Source organism: Moschus berezovskii, chromosome 14 (genome assembly GCF_049115385.1).
Source record: "Moschus berezovskii isolate FMDL1 chromosome 14, NW_MosBer_1.0, whole genome shotgun sequence".
In the NCBI taxonomy this organism is placed as follows: domain Eukaryota; kingdom Metazoa; phylum Chordata; class Mammalia; order Artiodactyla; family Moschidae; genus Moschus; species Moschus berezovskii.
The window spans coordinates 67,937,367-67,961,358 of NC_142473.1; the positions used below are offsets into that span (position 1 = coordinate 67,937,367).

The 23,992-nt window shown below is 40.3% G+C and overlaps 1 protein-coding gene across 1 annotated transcript; it reads left to right on the forward strand.

Annotated features, from left to right (window-relative positions):
* Window positions 1-568: 568 nt before the first annotated feature.
* Window positions 569-23,011, forward strand: DEPDC7 (DEP domain containing 7). The gene is made up of 9 exons (XM_055423804.2): window positions 569-729; window positions 14,237-14,627; window positions 17,099-17,226; window positions 18,034-18,223; window positions 20,832-21,043; window positions 21,788-21,930; window positions 22,109-22,234; window positions 22,327-22,405; window positions 22,696-23,011. The coding sequence occupies exons 1-9, from the start codon at window positions 657-659 to the stop codon at window positions 22,887-22,889; spliced, it is 1,536 nt and encodes a 511-aa protein (XP_055279779.2). The 5' UTR covers window positions 569-656; the 3' UTR covers window positions 22,890-23,011.
* Window positions 23,012-23,992: the final 981 nt, after the last annotated feature.

Consider the following 23,992-nt stretch of genomic DNA (forward strand, 5'->3'; position numbering starts at 1 on the left):
CTTGGCAGCCAGCCCCAAGGCAAGCCAGCTGCCCTCCGGACTGTGAACTCTAGACATTGCTCTCCCGGGCCAGATAAAGATTTGTTCTTTACAGGAAGGGATGCGTGAAAAATTCGAGGCATTTATCACCATAACAAAATTTCGAGCACTTATGTTCCAGACCCAGCAACTAAAATACATGAATTAGCTCCTGTAATCTTCATAAAAATATTCCGTGAAGCGAGTATTGACATTGCCCCCGGGTCACAGGTGAGGGCACTGAAGCCCAAGGCACTTAAGCAACAGAGCTAACCCACAGTGGATGCGCCTTTCACCGAAGCTGGCCTGAGCCGGGGCGCGAACGCCTGCCTGCGCGTGGGCTTTGGAGACGGCCGCAGGATGCCGGTTGCATGGGGCCGGCGCGGACTCGCAGGGCTCAGCATGCCAAGACGCTTCCCACCTGGCCACCTCCAGGGCGGGGCCCACCTTGCCCCGGCTCCCGGGCCGCAGGTTACCGTGGGCCGCGGCCGGCACGTGACCGGCGGCGAGCGGAGCGCGGCGGGGGCGGGGCCTGGCGGGAGCCCCGCCCACCCCGGGCCAGTTAACCGGCTGCTCCACGGCGGGCGCCCACTTCGCGGAGCGGTTGTCCGAGGCGGTCGTGTCCCGCGGCTGCGGCCATGGCGACGGTGCGGGAGAAGACGGCGGCGCTGAACCTGTCGGCTTTCCGGAGTCCGGCGCAGAGGCCTCCCGGTGGGTGCCGAGGACCCGGTCCGGAAGCGGTGGGGGCGGCGGGGCGGGCGGGGGACGCAGGCTGCGGTTCCCGCCCGGGCGGCGACCCCGCCGGGAGCAGCCAGGTCTGCAGCGGCCTCCGCGAGCCCCCGCACTGCTGTGGCTCCTCGGGCCCGCGCCCCCGCGGGTGGGCTGCCGCGCCGGAGCCTGCTGTCCTCGCAGCCAGCCTTCGCCTAAGTTCCCCAGACTTAACTTCGCCGCGCGCGAGTCTGTGCGCCAGCTGCCTGCCGGGCGTTCTCAGTAGGTCTCCAGACGGGCTCCACATCGTTCCTGGTGACTGTCTGAGCCGCACACCGTGGCTGCACGGTGTAGCCGGGGGCCGAATGCCTCTCTTGCCCGCTTTGTTCCCCAGACTCTTCCTGGGAGGGCTGCGAAGTTTCTGTTAATATAAGTTTAAGTTCTACCGGCAGGAACTTGGCATGAAAGGCATTTATTACTTACGCTTTCCGGATAAGCACTATTAAAATGAACAGAAGTTTGTGATTTTCAGTGGTTGCTTGAGATTAGGGGAGACAGTGAATTTTGCCAGCTTAATCGTGTCTTAGGGGGCAGGTTGCTTAGGATGTTAGTATGCTACCTCTTGGTTTCTTTAAACGTCCAAACAATTGAACGGAATCGGATGATCAGTTAAAATTGCTGATATGTTAAAATTCCGATTTTAGCATACCCTTCATCTCAGTGGATAGAGTTAAGGCGTCCAGATAACACTTGGCTTTCTTGTTTTCCTTTTAGAAAAGTTACACTCCGCCCCCGCCCCTTTCTGTAGCTACTATGTGGGATGCTTATAGGAAAAGCCTAAGTTCCCTTATTACTAAGTCTTCCATTTGTAAAAAAGCAAACCATTGAACTTGTGAGTCCTCCCTCAAGGTGACAGTGGTCAGTGGATCGACGGGGGTAAAATTGGATACATCTCAGTGGCCCCACTTTTGTGTTTTACTTACCATTAGAAATGCTCCTTTTAATTTTCAAAATGCTAATGATAAATTGGGATAGCCACTTCTTATTTGTACTTTTCTAAGAACTATCTTAATATCGATCTTACTCTCCACTTGAAAGGATTCAAATAAGCATCTGATGGGTTTACAGTGTGAAGAGAAGGGGAATACTTCATCGTTTAGGAGTATAACATCAGACGATATTGGAAACAGTCTTGAGAAATCTTTAGGCTTACTTTCTGAGTGAAATTACCAAATTTTACATGATTAAAAGCCTTGTCTTCTCTAACAGCTGAAATACCAATTGTGAGCTTTGGTCATTAGTGAACAGGTTCTTTCGATATGGGAATATGTATTCAAAATTAAATAGATGACTCTCAGAGGAGAGAGTTGAAATGTTGGTTATCGAATTTGAACCCAAGGAAAGAACCACTGTCTTCTGCACACCAGGTACAGTGGGCAGAGAAGGGCCCACTGCCTTTTCTTACTTGTTTTGCTTGCTGCAGTTGGAACCCTACCTGTTATCCTATGTTGATCCCCCTTCCACTCTTTAGTAGCCTCCTCACAGTCCTCGTGAATACGGTAATGGGAGCCTCTGGTTCTTGGTTCCTTGCCATTCTCTTTCTGTGTGCTCTGGCAAGCAGCTTTGTATCTGTTTCTCTACCTATTAATAATTCTTCCATAGTTTAAAGGGGCTGTAACAATCAGGGACCTGATTTATGTAGAAGAAATGAAGTCTGTATGCTAACTTTTAGTAAGTCCTTTGAAGATATTTGTCTTTTAATATAGACAAGCAAAAAAGTGGTATGTTATCCTGTTATCCCTTTCTAACTGTAACCTAATTCTTTGAATTCACCTGATCTCACTTTTCCAGGGAGCTCAAGTACTTCCCATATGCTTTCTCATTAATCTGTATGAGTTAAAGCAAGGGCCAGTGCCTACTTTTGTTGCTAGTTTTCTAAACATATTTAAAAATTGTTCTTTATTTTACATAGTTTACCTGCAGCCTTCTTTTCAGAAGCAGTGTCAGTCTTCATCGTGACATCTCTAATGCTGTGTAAGAGGAAGACAAACTTTGGGCTAACCAAAACCAATATACAGTAAAAGTGTTGCAGTATTGATACTGGTGTATAGGAAGTTTTCCCCACTCAGTCGCAGCTGCCTAGTTTAACACCCAAAGCCCAGCTCTCTACATTTATCTATTTTCATCAGATTTTGGTTAATGTCCAATAAATGTAGTTTTTTTCCTTTGTCTTAATTCTGTGAGTAATGTTTTAAAAACTCTTTTGAAAAAAGAAAAGTAATTCTTAAATACAGTTCTCCCAATCCTAAGTGATTTTGGATTTTATATACTTATCTTCTGATGAGTTAAATCTTCTGGTATGAGTCACATTTGTCTTCTCATCTGCTAGGGATCTTTGATTGACTGCTGTTCAGAGCTTGACATCATCATCCAGGTGGTAGGAATGGGTAAAGGGTAAATGAAGGTGGGGACTGTGTCCCCTTAGTTCAGCAAAAGGAAGAGGAAGAAAGAGACCCTCCTTTTTTTTTCACTTTTTAAATAAATTTACAAATTTTTAGAATAGATCTAGATTTACAAAAAGTCATGAAGTTGGTGCATAGAGTTCCCATATACCCTTCACTTAGATTCCCTTATTATTGGCATCTTCCATTAGGGCTTCCCTGGTAGCACAGTGGTAAAGAATCCGCCTGCCAATGCAGAGGTGAAAGTTCAGCCCCTGGGTCAGGAAGAGCGCCTGGAGGAGGAAATGGCAACCTACTCCAGGTATTCTTGCCTGGTGAATCCCACGGACAGAGGAGCCTGATGGGCTATACAGTCCATGGGGTGGCAAAGAGTGGGACAAGACTGAACACGAGCACACTGCCAATTAACACGCTGTTTTATTAGTATAGTACATCTGTCATAGTTAGTGAACTCGTACTGATATCCATACTTTGACTCAGCCTTTCTTAGTTTTTGCTGAATATCCTTTTTCTGTTCCAGGGTCCCATCCAGGATATTATTATACATTTCTGTGAATCCACGTCTCCTTTGGCTTTTCTAGATTGAGACAGTTTCCTCTTTCATTTCTACACATCTGTTAATTGCTGGATATGTGCTAGCCACTTTACATATGTCTCAGATGACCCTCACAATAACTGAGAGAAGTGGAATTAGCTATGTTTTGCACCAGAAAAGCTATGCGGCTTGCCCACCATTGCATTATTAGTAATGATGGAGCCAAGAATAGAACCCAGTTCTCTGGGTCTCTAAAACCCAAGCTGTTGTCTTTCTCTATTCACAGAACCCAGCATTAGGCCTGCTGCATTAATGCAACTTTTCATGTCTAAACAGTATTTCCAGGGTTTCTGAGCTTCAGCGTTGTTGACATTTTCTTTGTTGTTGTGGAGGCTGGCCTGTCACTGTATAATGTTAAGCAGTGTCCCTGGCCCCTCTACCCACTAAACATCAGTAGCACCTCCCCCTCTTTGGCATACAGCAGTCAAAAATGGCTCCAGACATTGCCAAATGTCTGGGGCAGGGGATAAAATCACCCACTGGGAACCACTGTGTTAAACCTTCTTTAAAATATTTTAATAGTTGGCAATAATCTGCAACTAACAAGTATTGAATAATTTGAACCTTTGTGAAATATAAGGGGAATGGGCTTCCCTAGTGACTCAGGAGATGTGGGTTCCATCCATGGGTCAGGAAGATTCCCTGGAGAAGGAAATGGCAACCCACTCCAGTATTCCTGCTTGAGAAATCCAATGGACAGAAGAGGGGGTACTCAAAAGGGTTGGACATGACTCGGTGACTAAACAACAAGGCACTAGCTCACTGTTTAAGTTTTGTGCAAAATAGGCCGAACATAAGCTGTCTGAATTCTTGTGTGTGTGTGTTGGGGGAGAGGGGGCAGTTTAATGCTCAAAAATGAAAATTAAATTGTTACATATTAATTTTGAAGTAACATGTTTTAGTACCATTGTGTGTATATTTGGGATCCAGTATTATAATGTCTGTTGATCTTCTAAGGAGTTAATCTATTTAAAATGATTATAGAATTGTTTTCACCCTTATATTTGTTCTCACGAGCAGGGCCGTAGTTAAAACTGACGACATAGATCATGGCTGATACTCATTACCTGCTTGTGACATAGGAGTAAATGTAATTTCTTGAACTGTCTGCCTTATAACTTGATTTTTAGGGAATTATTACTATAATAACTTGATCATTTAGCATGCATTTTTTAAAAGTAAAGATGATTATTAGTGGTATTACAAATACATATCAATTCAATATTAGAAGTGTAACTTTTTGTGGCTGGTAAACTTTTTTGGGTAGATTTCAAATACATGAAAAGGATCGGTCTTTGCTTTTGAAAAATAGCTCTTGTTTTCAAGCAGATAACGATGAACCTGCTTGAAAACTGAATATTAACTAGCCTAGACTTACGTAGTGCTCAAGAGCATGTGTAGTATGTTCTAGACCTAGTTTCAAACAATTTCAGAGCCTCTTGATAGCTTCTCAGAGCTTTTTATCTGAAAGGTCAAATTTTGTTCCCGTGCTCGCTTCTTATATTTTGTTTGATGTTAAGTGTTCATATCTAAATGGAGAGTGATCTGTTTTAGTCTCTAAAATCCTATAAATCAGCTTAGACTTGAAACCTATCATAAACATAGTGTTTAACTCTTGTATCAGTAAATGAAGGAACCACATTATAAAAGTTACATCTTTCAGAGTTGTCGCAGCTGGTCCCTATAGACTTTGATCATTAGGTTATGATGTCTTTACAACATGCTTAACCAAATGGTAAACAAAGAAGCATCATTGTAGATCGTGGTGAATTTTTAAAAAGTGTCCAGTTCATATGCAAGTGAAGTTTAAGGATAAGCTGAAGCTTAAATTCTGATGGCTAGGCTTACAAAGCATTCATTTTATACTTCTGGTCTCTTGAATCCTGCTTAGAAGTCTCAGTAATTCATCTTACTGGGCCATGGTCAGTGATCCCAAAGTTCATTTCAGCTCTTAGATGATGGTAAATAGGAAGTTTCAAACCAGTATGTAGGGGATTTGTGTTCAACTGGTGAAGTCAGCATTAAAAAAACAGGTTATCCTTGTGTGGGTTTTGGCACATTTACTCGTCAAGTCCTGGGTATATTATGTTTTAAAGTATCTGTGTGAACATGAGCTAGTTTGGGTCTGTGGGTGGTGATGCTTGAGGGGAAATATCCCAGGATGCAATGGTTGCAAATTAATGGTCAGTGAGAACAGAAAGGCCCTGAAAGGGCTGAATTGTATTATGCCTGGAGGACTCTGGAAACACTGTATGGCTCACAGGTGCCTACTGCCCTGCTCTAACCTGTTCTTTAATCTTCCATACTGCGTTATCCAACCTGCAAGACTTCCTGATTTCCCATGTTTAAACAGCAAGTTAATATGGGGAAATATATTCTGTATATCCTAATTCCCCTGTGAAGATTAGCCATTTTCACGCCATTGAGGCTCTCACCCCCCATCAGCTGTCTTACTGATCTCAAATTAACAAGTGAGTCAGCTTTAACCCTTAGGATGGTGTATGCTTCCTTATAGGTCAACTGTTGTTATATGTGTTTCATCTTTAATGTTATTACTAGCCCAGAACTCTGTTTTGTTGAATAGGCAGTCTGAGCTCTGCAAGTTTAAACCTTGCTTATTTTCTTTCCCTGTGTACTGTGGATAGTATATCATAGAATTTATGATACCTATCTTTATTTTAGCGTTAATGACTACTAAGTGTTTCTAAGTAGCTTGGTTAAGGATTTACAAATCTTAAAGTTGTTTTTTGTTTATTTCATCTCATAGGCTCACTTAAAACTCTTTCAGTTAATCCAAGTCTTCAGTGAGAGGTTAATACTAAAACTATCTGGTGACTTACTTTTAATATATTTATATTTACATATTAGGAAATGCTAATATATATTTAGTAGCATAAAACTAAAGATAAGTTTAATTCACTGAGCCTCAATTTCTTAAAAATAGGATTACTGATAACTATTTCAGAGAAGTTCATTAGGATTAAATGAGAGAAGGCAGAACTTGTTATATTGTAAGTCTTCAGATGTTAGCTAGTGTTAATATAATGAAGATTTGAAAAAAAACTAACAAGCAAATATTCAGTTCATTTAAATTTCAGCTATAGTCTCTGGTCTATTAGGAAGTTAAGAATTAGTGAAAAAGTGAAAGTGAAGTCACTCAGTTGTGTCCGAGTCTTTGTGACACCATGGACTGTAGCTTCCCAGGCTTCTCTGTCCATGTGATTTTCCAGGCAAGAATACTGGAGTGGGTTGCCATTTCCTTCTCCAGGAGATCTTCCTGACCTAGGGATTGAACCCAGGTCTCCCGCGTTGTAGGCAGACGCTTTACCCTCAGAGCCACCAGGGAAGTTAGGAATATTAAGTGCTAATCCTCTTTTTATGTAGTCATAGTGACTGAAAGCAGTACAGCCACTCCTAGTTCTGGACCAGGGAAATGACCTGGAAGTATTTTGAGATTCCATCCAGTGTGTGATCCTGGCTCTACTCAGTAGATACTAACTGTAGTGCATGCGTGCATGTTAAGTCACTTCAGTCATCTCTAACTCTTTGCAACACTATGGGCTGTAGCCCGTCAGGCTCCTCTGTCCATGGGGATTCTCTAAGCAAGAATACTGGAGTGGGTTGCAATGCTCTCCTCCAGGGGATCCTCCCCACCCTTAAGTCTCCTGCATTGGCAGGCGGGTTCTTTACCACTAGCACCACCTGGGAACCCCAACTAACTGCAGTACCAGTAGTAAATTTAGTTTCAACTTGATTTATCTAGTCGAATCTCCCTAATTCAACTCTTAAAACTACTCACATATTTGGGAAATTGGCATCAATTACTTCCTTCTTTGTTTAGTAATGCATTCTGAAGTATCTGCAATTTTAAAATATTTTGATAATTAAAAACAATCTTGCTGATAATTTAACATCATAATAGCGGGTAGACAGTAAAATTGAAAGTGAAAAAGTGAAAGGTGCTCAGTCATTTCCAACTCTTTACAACCCCGTGGACGGTATAGTCCATGGGATTCTCCAGGCCAGAATACTGGAGTGGGTAGACTTTCCCTCTCCAGGGGATCTTCCCAATCCAGGGATCGAACCAGGGTCTCCCACATTGCAGGTGGATTTACCAACTGAGCCACCAGGGAAGCCCATAGTAAAATTACCCATCTACTTTTGGTACTGAAAATAATACAAACAAATAGTAAAGGGTTTTTTGTGTTTGTGTGTATCTCTTAGTAATTTTTATGGTCAGTCAGTTCAGTCACTGAGTCGTGTCTGACTCTTTGCAACCCCATAGACTGAAGCATGCCAGGCCTCCCTGTCCATCACCAATTCCTAGAATTTACTCACACTCATGTCCATTGAGTCGGTGATGCCATCCAACCATCTCAACCTCTGTTGTCCTCTTCTCCTCCCGCCTTCAATCTTTCCTATCATCAGGGTCTTTTCAGATGAGTCAGCTCTTCGCATCAGATGACCAAAGTATTGGAGTTTCAGCTTCAACATCAGTCCTTCCAATGAATATTCAGGGCTGATTTCCTTTAGGATGGACTGGTTGGATCTCCTTGCAGTCCAAGGGACTCTCAAGAGTCTTCTCCAACACCATAGTTCAAAAGCATCAATTCTTCGGCGCTCAACTTTCTTTACAGTCCAACTGTCACATCCATACATGACTACTGGAAAAACCATAGCCTTGACTAGATGGACCTTTGTTGGCAATTAACGTCTCTGCTTTTTAATATGCTGTCTAGGTTGGTCATAACTTTTCTTCCAAGGAGTAAGTGTCTTTTAATTTCATGGCGCAGTCACCATCTTCAGTGTTTTTGGAGCCCCAGAAAATAAAGTCTGCCACTGTTTTCACAGTTTCTCCATCTATTTGCCATGAAGTGATGGGACCAGATGCCATGACCTTTGTTTTCTGAATGTTGAGTTTTAAGCCAACTTTTTCACTCTCCTCTTTCACTTTCATCAAGAGGCTTTTTGATGAAACAGTATGAAACATGAACAGTATGAAAAGGCAAAAAGATAGGACACTGAAAGATGAACTCCCCAGGTTGGTAGGTGCCCAATATGCTACTGGAGATCAGTGGAGAAATAACTCCAGAAAGAATGAAGAGACAGATCCAAAGCAAAAACAACACCCAGTTGTGGATGTGACTGGTGATGGAAGCAGGGTCTGATGCTGTAAACAGCAATATTGCATAGGAACCTGGGATGTTAGGTCCATGAATCAAGGCAGATTGGAAGTGGTCAAACAGGAGATGGCAAGAATGAACGTCGACATTTTAGGAATTAGCGAATTAAAATGGACTGGAATGGGTGAATTTAACTTAGATGACAATTATATCTACTACTGTGGGCAAGAATCCTTTAGAAGTAATGGAGTAGACATCACAGTCAACAAAAGAGTCCAAAATGCAGTACTTGGATGCAATCACAAAAATGATAGAATGATCTCTGTTCGTTTCTAAGACAAACCATTCAATATCATGATAATCCAAGTCTGTGCCCCAACCGGTAATGCTGAAGAAGCTGAAGTTGTACAGTTCTATGAAGATCTACAAGACCTTCTAGAACTAACACCCAAAAAAGATGTCCTTTTCATTATAGGGGACTGGAATGCAAAAGTAGGAAGTCAAGAAACACCTGGAGTAACAGGCAACTTTGGCTGTTGGAGTACAGAACGAAGAGGGCAAAGGCTAGTAGAATTTTGCCAAGAGAATGCACTGGTCATAGCAAACACCCTCTTCCAACAACACAAGAGGAGATTCTACACATGGACATCATCAGATGGTCAACACCGAAATCAGATTGATTATATTCTTTGCAGCCAAAGATGGAGAAGCTCTATACAGTTAGCAAGAACAAGACCAGAGCTGACTGTGGCTCGGATCATGAACTCCTTATTGCCAAATTCAGACTTAAATTGAAGAAAATAGGGAACATCACTAGACCATTCAGGTATGAATTAAATCACATCCCTTACGATTATACAGTGGAAGTGAGAAATAGATTTAAGAGACCAGATCTGATAGAGTGCTTGATGAACTATGGACGGAGGTTTGTAACATTGTACAGGAGACAGGGAGCAAGACCATCCCCAAGAAAAAGAAATGCAAAAAAGCAAAATGGCTGCCTGAGGAGGACTTACAAATAGCTGTGAAAAGAAGAGAAGCAAAAAAAAAAAAAGGAGAAAAGGAAAGATATAGCCATTTGAATGCAGAGTTCCAAAGAATAGCAAGGAGATATAAGAAAGCCTTCCTCAGTGATCAATGCAAAGAAGTAGAGGAAAACAATAGAATGGAAGACTAGAGATCTCTTCAAGAAAATTAGAGATACCAAGGGAACATTTCATGCAAAGATGGGCTCGGTAAAGGACAGAAATGGTATGGACCTACCGGAAGCAGAAGATATTAAGAAGAGGCGGCAAGAATACACAGAAGAACTGTACAAAAAAGATCTTCACAACCCAGATAATCACGATGGTGTGATCACTCACCTAGAGCCAGACATCCCGGAATGTGAAGTCAAATTGGCTTTAGGAAGCATCACTATGAACAAAGCTAGTGGAGGTGATGGAATTCCAGTTGAGCTATTTCAGATCCTAAAAGATGTAGCTGTGAAAGTGCTGCACTCAATATACTAGCAAATATGGAAGACTCAGCAGTGGCCACAGGACTGGAAAAGGTCAGTTTTCATTCCCATCCCAAAGAAAAGCAATGCCAAAGAATGTTCAAACTACCGCACAATTGCACTCATCTCACAACGCTAGTAAAGTCATGCTCAAAATTCTGTAAGTCAGACTTCAGCAATACGTGAACCGTGAACTTCCAGATGTTCAAGCTGGTTTTAGAAAAGGCAGAGGCACCAGAGATCAAATTGCTAACATCCGCTGGATCATGGACAAAGCAGGAGAGTTCTAGAAAAACATCTGCTTTATTGACTATGCCAAAGCCTTTGACTGTGTGGATCACAATAAACTGTGGAAAATTCTGAAAGAGTTGGGAATACCAGACCACCTGACCTGCCTCTTGAGAAATCTGTATGCAGGTTAGGAAGCAACAGTCAGAACTGGACATGGAACAACAGACTGGTACCAAATAGGAAAAGGAGTACGTCAAGTCTGTATTTTTGTGGTAGATTCAAAATTATACTATAAGTAAATACACTATGGTTCACTGTAGTCCCTATATTTGTTTCAACACAAAAGATGAATTTCAAATGACCCATTTAAAATTTATGACTCGTGCACTGAGTTGAGGTGTTTTCCTCAGCCATACCACAAAGCTTATGGGATTTTAGTTCCCCAGACAGGGATTGAAACCAGGATCTGGCAGTTGAATTGTGAAGTCATAACCCCTTGACTGCCAAGGGAATTCCCAGGTGGAGTTTTAATGTGCCTCCTTATCTTTGCTTTCATCTTACACATTCTATCTAAAAAAGGAAGGAAGCTTGTTTCAAGTAGGAATTTCTTTAATTATAATTCCCCTTATTCCTTACTGTTGTACTGTTGCGTATTGGTTTCTCTTTTAGACTACCTTAAGGGAAATAAGGCTTCCCTGGTAGCTCAGATGGTTAAGAGTCCTGTAATGCAGGAGACCTGAGTTCGATCCCTGGGTTGGAAGGATTCCCTGGAGAGGAGGGCATGGCAGCCCACTCCGGTATTCTTGCCTGGAGAATCCCACAGACAGAGAGCCTGGTGGGCTATGGTCCATGGCATTGCAAAGAGTTAGACATGACTGAAGCGACTTGCATGCTCACACAAGGGAAGTAATCAGTTTTCAATTTCTTTGCCAAAATATCTTGAAAATAAAGGAAGTTGTATACTTGACAAAAATGAGGGCTTAAAAACTAGAACACTGAATATTCAGAGGGTCATTCAGAGAACACATAAAAAGGTATACTGTGTTTCCATTAAATGAAAGAGCAAGCCAGCTAGCCAGCAAGCTGATGGTTAGCTAGATTTAATTCCATTCAGTTCAGTTCAGTTCAGTCGCTCAGTCGTGTCCGACTCTCCGCGACCCCATGAATCACAGCACGCCAGGCCTCCCTGTCCATCACCAACTCCCGGAGTTCACTCAAACTCATGTCCACAGAGTCGGTGATGCCATCCAGCCATCTCATTCTCCGTCGTCCCCTTCTCCTCCCGCCCCCAACCTTTCCCAGCATCAGAGTCTTTTCCAGTGAGTCAACTCGTCGCATGAGGTGGCCAAAGTATTGCAGTTTTCAGCTTTAGCATCAGTCCCTCCAATGAACATCCAGGATTGATCTCCTCTAGAATGGACTGGTTGGATCTCCTTGCAGTATAAGGGACTCTCAAGAGTCTTCTCCAACACCACAGTTCAAAAGCATCGATTCTTCGGCGGTCAGCCTTTTTCACAGTCCAACTCTCACATCCATACATGACCACGGGAAAAACCATTGCCTTGACTAGACGGACCTTGGTTGGCAAAGTAATGTCTCTGCTTTCTAATATACTATCAAGGTTGGTCATAACTTTCCTTCCAAGGAGCAAGCGTCTTTTAATTTCTTGGCTGCAATCAGCATCTGCAGTGATTTTGGAGCCCAAAAAAACAAAGTCTGACACTGTTTCCACTGTTTTTCCATCTATTTCCCATGAAGTGATGGGACCAGATGCCATGATCTTTGTTTTCTGAATGTTGAGCTTCAAGCCAACCTTTTCACTCTCCTCTTTCACTTTCATCAAGAGGCTTTTTAGTTCCTCTTCACTTTCTGCCATAAGGGTAGTGTCATCTGCATATCTGAGGTTATTGATATTTCTCCCAGCAATCTTGATTCCAGCTTGTGCTTCTTCCAGCCCAGCGTTCCTCATGATGTACTCTGCATATAAGTTAAATAAGCAAGGTGACAATATACAACCTTGACGTACACCTTTTCCTATTTGGAACCAGTCTGTTGTTCCATGTCCAGTTCTAACAGTTGCTTCCTGACCTGCATACAGGTTTCTCAAGAGGCAGGTCAGGTGGTCTGGGATTCCCATCTCTTTCAGAATGTTCCACAGTTTATTGTGATCGACGCAGTCAAAGGCTTTGGCATAGTCAATAAAGCAGAAATAGATGTTTTTCTGAAACTCTCTTGCTTTCTCCATGATCCAGCGGATGTTGGCAATTTGATCTCTGGTGCCTCTGCCTTTTCTAAAACCTGCTTGAACATCTGGGAGTTCACGGTTTACATACTGCTGAAGCCTGGCTTGGAGAATTTTGAGCATGACTTTACTAGCGTGTGAGATGAGTGCAATTGTGCGGTAGTTTGAGCATTCTTTGGCATTGCCTTTCTTTGGGATTGGAATGAAGACTGACCTCTTAATTCCATTAGCTTGCTAAAACTTAAGGTCCATTTTCTTTTCATTATTTCTCCTTTTCTTTTTCGTAGCTATGTCAAATATCAATTTATTAAAGTGAGGAAAAATATAAATCTTTGAAAGCATGTTTTCTTTCTTTTCTATTTGGCTAAACCTTACTTTATTTCTGTGCTTCTCCTATCTTTGCAATAGTCTCTAAGCTCCTGTTGAGCAGGATCCAAACTGTTAGTTTACAAAGCACTTAATTCATGAACATGCATAAGAAGACGGTTTTAAAAATTAGTTTATTCCAACAAACATATATATCTATAACTATACGTCTGTCTGTGTAGCTGTCTATCTGACTAATAAATGCTTTGAAATCATATAGACCGTGAACCAAATCCCAGCACCACCATTACAATATGATGTTCAGAAGTTATACTTAACCTCTGTATATCTGTTTTCCATTTCTCAAATATGATGATGTCTGCATCATGGAGTTGCTAAGATTAGATCATTTGTGTAAGGCATGTAATGGAGCTCCTTAATTGGTAACTGCCACAAGGTCCTATTTGATCTGCACTGCTCCCTCCCGTTTTCACTCTTCTCTGCTCTCACTTCTGTTGTTCTTTTCCTTGGTCACCTCAGCAGGTTGTGCTGGCCTCTCTCCTCTTCTCATAGCAGAGCACCTCCCTCCTCCTCAAGGCCTTTGCTCTTTCTGTTTTCTCGGCTTTCCCCTCAGATAACTGCACAGCTTGCCCCCTGATTTTACTCAGGCTTCTGCTAAGGGATCACCTTGTCAGAGAGGTCTTTCCTGGCCTCCCGTCTAAAATACAATGCTCTCTCTTACCTGGCTTTACTTACCTTCTTGGCACTGATCTAACATACATGTGTTGTCTGTATCTTCCCACAAAGTGTGTTTAAGTCCTTAAGAACAGGGACTTTATTTTGCCCATTCTTGTATCCTAACACATAGAACAGTGTTTAGTATCAGGCACTAAATTTTTAATTAATTGCTACTAATAATTTCATATTTTAATAACAAGCTGCCCTCATAATTGTTCCATATTAATAGCTTTGGAGATTGCTACTTTTTACTTAAGGCTTGCTTAGACCTTATTACAAATGAGCGAGGTGAGTCTGTGATTTTTCCCATTTCAGGTTTCAGTGTAGCCCAGAAGCCGTTTGGAGCCACATATGTTTGGAGCAGCATTATAAACACTCTTCAAACACAGGTGGAGGTGAAAAAACGAAGGCATCATTTAAAAAGACACAATGACTGCTTTGTTGGTTCAGAAGCTGTGGATGTCATTTTTTCTCACCTAATGCAGAATAAATATTTTGGTGATGTAGATATTCCTCGGGCCAAAGTGGTAAGAGTTTGTCAGGCACTTATGGACTACAAAGTATTTGAAGCAGTTCCAACCAAAGTCTTCGGAAAAGACAAAAAACCCACATTTGAAGATAGTAGTTGCAGCCTTTATAGATTCACAACGATACCCAACCAAGACAGTCAATCAGGGAAAGAAAACAAACTATGTTCACCTTCCAGGTGAGTATATGTTAGATTTTCATTTAATATTGGCAGGAAGAGGCACCTTGTTAGCACAATCAGTCTCATGATATTGGCAGGGGGAATGTTTACAGGGTTTTGTCTACTTTTTAGTGAGATGCTGACTATCTTTTACTTTTGAAATAGTAAATTAGACTAAAATCTGGGTCTGTGGGTAAATTTGATAAAGTAGAGTGAACTTTTATTTGATATCTCTTAGAATTCTTATTGGTTCATATATTTAGCAGAAATCATCAACAAATTTTGATTTTCCTGCTTCAAGTTACAATTATAGTATAAAGAACATTAGAGAGTTTATACGCAAAGTGGTATGAGAACAGGAGAGGTGAAAACAAATGGGTGGGTTGTCACTAGAATCCAGAAAAATAGCAGTTGTGAAATATGAAAGGAGCCAGAATGCAGAAAATTTCATAGGGCATTTTAGGGAGTTTGCATGTGATCACACAGATGTCAGGGAGGCCATAGAAAGACTCAAAGTATGATGAGGTTGACCTTCGGAAAGGTCATCCTGACAGCTATATGGACAGCCTAATGGGGAGAACCAGGTAGGAATCTATTGCAATACTGTGATCTACAGGTGAGGAGGAAGTCGGCAGCAGTGGTGGAGGAGGAAGAACCATTTAAAGGGAGACAGAATTGTAGAACCCAGTGACTGAAATGGATATAGGTCATCAGTGCATAGATAACGTAGTTATTTGTCATGAAATAAAACTTTTCCCTTTTATGCCCCTCAGCTGAATGGTGAGGAGGTGACCGTGTAGTTGAAGCTCTTAAAGTTCAGATCTGACCCAAAGTCAGACGTATAGTGTATTGACTTTGAAATGTTTTTTAATTCTATATGTATAACAATAAAACTTACTTCTCTATATACGAAGGAAGTAGGAGGACAGGTCGGGCATGGTCAGTTCAGTTCAGTTCAGTCGCTCAGTCGTGTCCGACTCTCCGCGACCCCATGAATCACAGTACACCAGGCCTCCCTGTCCATCACCAACTCCCTGAGTACACTCAAACTCATGTCCACAGAGTCGGTGATGCCATCCAGCCATCTCATTCTCCGTCGTCCCCTTCTCCTCCCGCCCCCAACCTTTCCCAGCATCAGAGTCTTTTCCAGTGAGTCAACTCTTCACATGAGGTGGCCAAAGTATTGCAGTTTCAGCTTTAGCATCAGTCCCTCCAATGAACATCCAGGATCGATCTCCTTTAGAATGGACTGGTTGGATCTCCTTGCAGTATAAGGGACTCTCAAGAGTCTTCTCCAACACCACAGTTCAAAAGCATCAATTCTTCGGCGATCAGCTTTCTTCACAGTCCAACTCTCACATCCATACATGGTCAGTACTTTCCAAATGTAGATCCCCGTGCTTTGTCTGAAACCTTTGGAACAGATGCTTATCGAAATATGGAACTTTGGAGATTTTAGAAAGCTAGTAATATACATATATCATTTACTAGATAACACTCCTCGGAGAAGGCAATGGCACCCCACTCCAGTACTCTTGCCTGGAAAATCCCATGGACAGAGGAGCCTGGTAGGCTGCAGTCCATGGGGTCGCTAAGAGTTGGACATGACTGAGCGACTTCACTTTCACTTTTCACTTTCATGCATTGGAGAAGGAAATGGCAACCCACTCCAGTGTTCTTGCCTGGAGAATCCCAGGGACGGTGGAGCCTGATGGGCTGCCGTCTGTGGGGTCATACAGAGTCAGACACAACTGAAGCGACTTAGCAGATAACACTCCTAGACACAGGAGACATGAGTTTGATATTTGGGTTAGGAAGATCCCCTGGAGTAGGAAATGGCAACCCACTCCAGTATTCTTGCCTGGAGAATTCCGTAGACAGAAAAGCCTCGCAGACTACAGTCCTTGGGGTCGCTCAGACACAGCTGAGCATGCACGCAGCTAATACTTCTAGAGGGATCTGGGACAGCATCTGGTAATCAAACACATTAATATTTCTGCAGTGAAAACATTCATATTAACTGGGATAGATATGAAGGCTATGGTAATCTCAGAACAGGTTTTGTCACTCTATGAATTCTGAATAGACAACTTTGAATTTTTCAAAGCTTTTTGGGTTTCAGAATTGTGAATAGGGGATTGTAGATCTGTATTTGATGAGCACTGTCTACCAGAGAATGCCCTGGAAATAGAGATCACTAATAAAAACAAGAAGCATAATTAAGTTTGACTAGGTCTGATTGTGTTTTAAAATTAGAGACACAATTTTAGTCATCAAATCACTTTAAGTGCTCAAAGGAGAATTTATTTAGAGTGTATATTCAGGCTTGAGAAAGAAGGTGGCATGTCTTATATTTTATTCTCTTAGAATTTGCATTTGTTATGCTTTTGCTGTGAAATACATAAACTGTCTAGAAACTCTTAGCTCTCAAATGCAAAAATATTTCTGTGGGCTTACGAATAAAAATTTATGAAATAAATTCGTTTTAGATATGCAGATGCATTATTTAAGTCCTCTGATATCAGATCTGCAAGTTTAGAGGATCTGTGGAAAAACCTGAGTTTAAAGCCTGCTGACTCTCCTCATGTAAATATCTCTGCAACCTTGTCTCCACAAGGTAAGCTAAAGATGATACAGGAAGGAATAGAAGACTAACTTCAAATAAAGTTATTTAAATTTTTTCAGTCTTAACCTTTATTAAAATTTAGATATTCAGAGCACAAAGAAAGAGCACACTGTGTAATAAAGCTGTTTATATTAAGTTTTAACAGAGGTCTATTATCTTTAACAAATAGATCAGTGTTGCAATTCTGAACACTGACTCTTGTCCTATCAGCTGGCAGAGGTTCAAATCTGAAATGTTTTGCATGCAGATTTTTTTAAAAATTTATTTAAAATCTTCTCTCAGCTCTAACTTTCCCTAAGATTTTATTAGAGTCAGTAAAAATTGGCAAATTATATTAAAACATTTAACAGGATTCTTATGTTCTTCTTTGTCTGTGGCCATGGAATGTGGTTTTAATGACGGATTTCCACCTTCCCTCCCCCATCTCAGTTGTGGAAACCCTGAGTGGAATAATTTGCAGCCAATAGTTTCAGACCAGTTTTCAGACTGAATGAATCATTCTTTCTTCCACGGTCCTTATTAACATGTTATATGACTTGATCTCTTATCAAGCCATATTGCTTTTTACAGTACAAGAATGAAAAGAATTCCTGTTGTCCAAAGTCTATTCTCCTACACTTTAAAACAAATCTTGAATTGTTGTTCCTTTGTTATAAGAAACCACTTCATAAAACTGACTTTCTCTTTTGTTTTCTTTTTCCACAACTTTATTAGCTTAGACCTGCTTAGGCAGATACTGTGGTGAGCCTGTAGTAACTATCAATTGTTAACTTTTCCCCTGTCATTTTCCCTGTGCAGTTATTAATGAAGTATGGCAAGAAGAAACAATAGGGCGACTGCTCCAGCTTATAGACCTTCCTCTCCTTGACTCCTTCCTCAAACGGCAAGAGATAATACCTAACGTTACGCAGCCTAAGAGGCAGCCTGACTTGGTCAGCAACAGGAACTATCTGGATCGAGGGATTCTCAAGGCTTACAGTGATTCTCAGTATGTGGAAATGCCTGTAATAATTTGAGTGTATTTGTAGGAAGATAATTAGTTTTAAGATAATCTTTCTAATTCTTCTGTCCATACAATCAGATATGCTTTGTCAGTTGATATTATCATTGTTGGGAAAAATGAAGAACAAAATTATCATGGTCAAAATTGATGAGATTTAAATGTCATTATTTTTCATATTCATTTTTTTTCAACATATATCTTACTTGCATATCAAATGAAGAAAATGATTATGCTCCACCTTCTTTGTTAAAATATAGGTCTGTCTAGTCTCTTAGAGCTGTCTGGTCTTACATTTCTAGTACTTCACTAGTTCTACATTCTAATGAACTGTTAATATAGTTGAATGTCAAAAGGTAGCTTAAAACCTTATGTGAAAAAAATAATCCCAGCATAAGAATTTAAATTACATTTATATAGTTTAAATTAATAGGTGAAGGTATTTTATAATTACCTTAAATTTTAAGTGCAGAATCAGAAATTGACCTTAAAGATCATCTGTCTACATCTTAAGATGAAGCTGATGACCACAAGAGGTGACCTGACCTGGGTGGTGGCAGAATTAGTTGTCCCGAGTCCACAGCTGTGGAGGATATGATTTTTTTTAAATTATTTGTTGTTGTTCAGTTGATGAGTTGTGTCTGACTCTTTGCGACCCCATGGACTGCAGCATGCCAGGCTCCCCTGTCCTTCATTGTCTCTTGGAGTTTGCTCAGATTCATATCCATTGAGTCAGTGCTATCTAACCATCTCATCCTCTGCTGTCCCCTTCTCCTTTTGCCTTCCATCTCTCCCAGCTTCAGGGTGACCAAAATATCAGGTGGCCAAAATATTGGAGCTTCAGCATCTGTCCTTGCAATGAATATTCAGGGTTGATTTCCTTTAGGATTGACTGGTTGGATCTCCTTGCACTCCAAGGGACTCTCAAGAGTCTTCTGCAGCACCACAGTTCAAAAGCATTAGTTTGGTGCTCAGCCTTCTTTATGGTCGAGTTCTCACATCCATACATGACTACTGGAAAAACCATAGTTTTGACTATACGGACCTTTTATTGGCAAAGTGCTGTCTCTGCTTTTTAATACACTGTCTAGATTTGTCATAGCTTTTCTTCCAAGAAGCAAGCGTCTTTTAATTTCATGGCTGTAGTCACTGTCTGCAGTGATTTTGGAGCCCAAGAAAATAAAATCTGTCACTGTTTCAATTTTTTCCCCATCTGTTTGCCACGAAGTGATGGGAGTGGATGCCATGATCTTAGTTTTTTAAACATTGAGTTTCAAGCCAGGTTTTCACTCTTCTCTTTCACCTTCATTAAGAGGCTCTTTAGTTCCTCTTCCCTTTCTACTATTAGAGTGCTAGCATCTGCCTATCTGAGGTTGCTGATATTTCTCCCAGCAGTCTTGATTCCAGCTTGTGATTCATCTAGGCCAGCATTTTGCATGATGTACTCTGCATGTAAGTTAAATAAGTAGGGTGACAATACACCACCTTGTCATACTCCTTTCCCAATTTTGAATTTGTCAGTTCCATGTCCAGTTCTGTTGCTTCTTGACGCACGTGCAGTTCTTCCAGGAGACAGGTAAGGTGGTCTGGTACTCCCATCTCTTTAAGAATTTCCCACAGTTTGTTGTGATCAACACAGTCAAAGACTTTAGTCAATGAAGCAGATGTTTTTCTGCAATCCCCTAGCTTTCTCCAGGATCCATTGAATGTTGGCAATTTGATCTTTGGTTCCTCTGCCTTTTCTAAACCCAGCTTGTATATCTGGAAGTTCTTGATTCATGTACTGCTGAAGCCTGTATTAACAAATTGAATATTAAAAGTTAGTCATTCTATTTCTTAAAATGTAGCAATTTTCTTAAGTTACCCAACTGGGATTTTATTAGAAATGGCTAATTAATATTTAATTATTTTGAGACCCTAACTTGTCTTCCTCTATTCTCTTCTAGCCAAAGTCAGAGATGATAGATCATACCCAGAGCTTTAAAGTAAGCCACACTATATGAGAAAAATGCTGGTTTAGGAATCAGATCTGGGATCTAGTCCTGCCTGGGACCCGAGCTAGTAACTTAGAGTTTCTGGACCTCCGTAGTAAATTTAAGGAGTAGAATTTGAATTCTGATGTCCGTTTCAGGCCTGTATTATAGTGGATAGCTTCTGTTTTTGCTTTAAAAAAGAGTGAAGGCATATTAAAATCAACTTTTTATCTGTGATACATGACCTAGCTATAGAATTATACATATCTATTATACAAGCTATAAGGAATTATACTTATCTTTGGCTTCCCAGGTGGTTCAGTGGTAAAGAATCCGCCTGCCAAGCAGGAGATACGGGTTTGATCCCTGGGTCAGGAAGATCCCCTGGAGCAGGAAATGGCAACCCATTCCAGTATTCTTGCCTGGAAAATCCCATGAAACCCTGGCGGGCTACAGTCCATGGGGTCACAAACAGTCAAACATGACTTAGGGACTAAACAGCAAATAGCAGCAGCAAAGGTGTATAGAGATTCATCTTAGTAGGAAACTTGAAACAGCTAGTAAATCAGGTATGGGTTTATTAGTTATCCTTTGCTTTTTAAAATAATTATTTTCTCTCATAGGGAAGACGAGTGGCTCTCTTCAGCAATTGACTGCTTGGAATACCTTCCAGACCAGATGGTGGTAGACATAAGCAGAAACTTTCCTGAGCAACCAGATAGAATAGACTTAGTGAAAGAACTTCTGTTTGATGCCATTAGCAAATATTACAGTAGTAGGGAACCTCTGTTAAATCATTTATCTGATGTTCATAATGGAATTGCAGAACTCCTAGGTAAGTAAGATGTTTCTGAATACTAGATTTTCTCTTTGGAGGGAACAGGACAAAGTTTCTTGTCGCAAAATTAACCAAAATGGTACTACTTCAAGCTGGGAGTGGATCTAGACTAATCCATGGAAAGTATGGTTTTTCCAAAACTTCCAGGGTTCATTTGCTGAGCTTTACTGAGCTCTGAAGTCATGCAGGGAGTTCTGGTTGCTGCAGGTGAATGCTGCTCTCATTCACTGGAGACTTAATAAGCATAGAGTAGCAATTCTCTTTTTCAGAAAGTGTTACCAGCATTGTCACCATTCTCCATTCATCCTCTTTACAATGGCAGACACTCTGCTTTGTCCCTTTACCAGTGAGGCAGACTGTTCCACGTGGCTTGTTGAAAACAAGTTGCAGATTTCAAAGAATCCTGTTTTTCTGAGTTGGCTATATCAGTACTGTATACATAGTCTACCCTTGAAATGTCATGAATTATTGGAAAACATGGACTGAGAATTTATTTACAAAGCCACATTACATTTAACGTCCTAAGATTTGTGAATGACAAGGACTTAGGACTTGCCAATTTCAGTCTAGGCTTTCTTGATGGTATTGGTCATTCATTTTAATTCCTAGTCTCTTTGTTTTGCTGTTGAATATAATTTTGGATAAGTTTACCGATTAGCTTAAGTTTTAGCTTGACTTTTGTTCCCTTTGATATAGTTGTGTCTGGTCAAAGTTAAAGCATTTTTTTCCTTTTGGCAAAAGTGAATGGGAAGACTGAAATAGCATTAGAAGCTACTCAGCTCTTTCTAAAGCTTTTGGATTCCCAAAATAGAGAAGAATTTAGAAGACTGCTGTATTTCATGGCTGTTGCAGCACATCCTTCTGAATTTAAATTACAGCAAGAAGTAAGTCTTTTGTCTAAATGTTAATTGTATTCAGTATCTGTAATACTTACAGGACATATTATTCCATTATCAGCATCAAGTATGTGGAAATGGATAGTAGTCATTAATATTTAACATTGCTTTTTATATTACATTTATTCTTAAAAATAAATTCTCTTGGGTATATGTTCTTTTACAGAGTGACAACCGAATGGTTGTGAAAAGGTTATTCTCAAAAGCTATTGTTCACAATAAAAATTTATCCAAAGGCAAGACTGATCTTCTGGTACTCTTTTTAATGGATCATCAAAAAGATGTTTTTAAGGTAAAACTTTGAAAGTAAAGTTGAGCTTATGTAATAGATCACTAAATTAAAATGTGTAATGTTCCATGTGCCTTCTTTTTTTTTTTTTTAAGATTCCCGGAACTCTACATAAAATTGTCAGTGTTAAGCTCATGGACATTCAGAAGGGAAGAGATCCAAACAGAGACACAGGTAATCTGAGAAATACTCCTTCCATGTCTCACGAGGATAAATAGTTGAATTTTAGTTTCAGCTAGACTCTAACTCATCTTCTCAGAGCTATTCAGACTTAGCAGAGAGCCTTTTTACATCAGAAAAGCAACCTGACACGGTTAGAAAGTCAGCAGTGCTTAGCACCTTTACATGCATTTTATAAAGTGGGGGGGGGAGGAATATATATATATAAGTGTAAAAGTGGTTTTTTTCTAGTTAAATATGAGGACTAGATTCATTAACTGAACTTTTTACTTTTAAACTTTAAGGATATATTTATTGCCAGAGAATTGATCGAAGTGATTATTCTGACCGTACAAGGAAGACAACCAAGGATGAGCTATTGAATTTACTAAAAAATATTGATGAGGATTCAAAACTTTCCGCCAAAGAGAAGAAAAAATTGTTAGGTCAGTTCTATAAGTGTCACCCAGATGTCTTTATTGAGTATTTTGGGGACTGAGTTTCCAGTGTCTGTATGTAATTTGTATATTTTAAGAATAAATTATGTATCCTAAAGATTCAATCATATTGTAATATTAGATGTTCCTCTAAGTATGAAACTGTACTTAATAAAATGTTTTTTGAATAACCTTTTGTGACACTGAGTGTTAGATGGTATATTGCTGTTAAGTATTGACCTCTCTCAGGTGAGTTGATTTATGATTATTGTGTACACTTTATAGAACATCCTAGGAATTTAAATGATGGGATGGGACATTGCAGTGTTTATAAAAGAAAGTATTAAACAGTAAGGAAGTCTGTAATTACTAGTTAATAGGAGTGTGGTTTGTACCTTGAAAGGTATATTTCTTGAAGATGCAAGATAGAAATTTAGGCTATGCTAAAGTGAATTTGTCAGTTACCATAAACTGTAGACAAGTCAGAAATTGAACTGTCCTAATGCTTTTTGACAACTTCAGCATCTTTTAAAGCTTATTGTGGATAATTTCAAACATACATAAGTACGGGGAGAATAGAATAATGAGCCCTTCATGTATTCATCATCCAGTTTCAACAGTTGTCAACTCATGGCCAGGCTTGTTTATTCTGGGCTCCCACCTCAGCAAATTTCATACATCCTATCACTTCATCTATAAAATTTCAGTATGTATGACTAAAAGATAAGGACATTAAAAACATAACCCCAGTATCATCATTACACCCACACACAAAGTCACAATTCCTTAATCTTCAAAAATGCAGTCAGTGTTCACATTTTCTGATCTCAAATGACTGTGACATTTAAGTAGGGATACCAACAGAGTTCATACATTGCAACTGGTTAATGTGCTTCTTAAATCTTTATAGGTTTTTCTCTTTGTCTCTCCTCCCTTCTTTTCTCTGTTTGTTATTCAGTAAACCTGGTCAGCTGTTGTTGAGTTTCCCACAATCTGGATTTAGCTGATTGCAAGCCTGTGCTATCCTTTATCATGTTCCTCTGTGTCCTTCATTCCTTGTAAATTAATCATTAGAACTAATGTCTCAACAACTTTTTATTCAGTTAGTGGTTATTTTGGAACAACTGCACTGTCACAATATACTTGGTAAATAGATATGCAATAC

What these genes read in the sequence shown, in the direction of transcription:
- DEPDC7 (XM_055423804.2), top strand. Translation starts at nt 657, where the DNA reads ATGGCGACGGTGCGGGAGAAGACGGCGGCGCTGAACCTGTCGGCTTTC. An exon ending in AAACTATGTTCACCTTCCAG is followed by an intron (nt 14,628 to 17,098) that starts GTGAGTATATGT and finishes AATTCGTTTTAG; the next exon opens with ATATGCAGATGCATTATTTA. An exon ending in TGGAATTGCAGAACTCCTAG is followed by an intron (nt 21,044 to 21,787) that starts GTAAGTAAGATG and finishes TTTTGGCAAAAG; the next exon opens with TGAATGGGAAGACTGAAATA.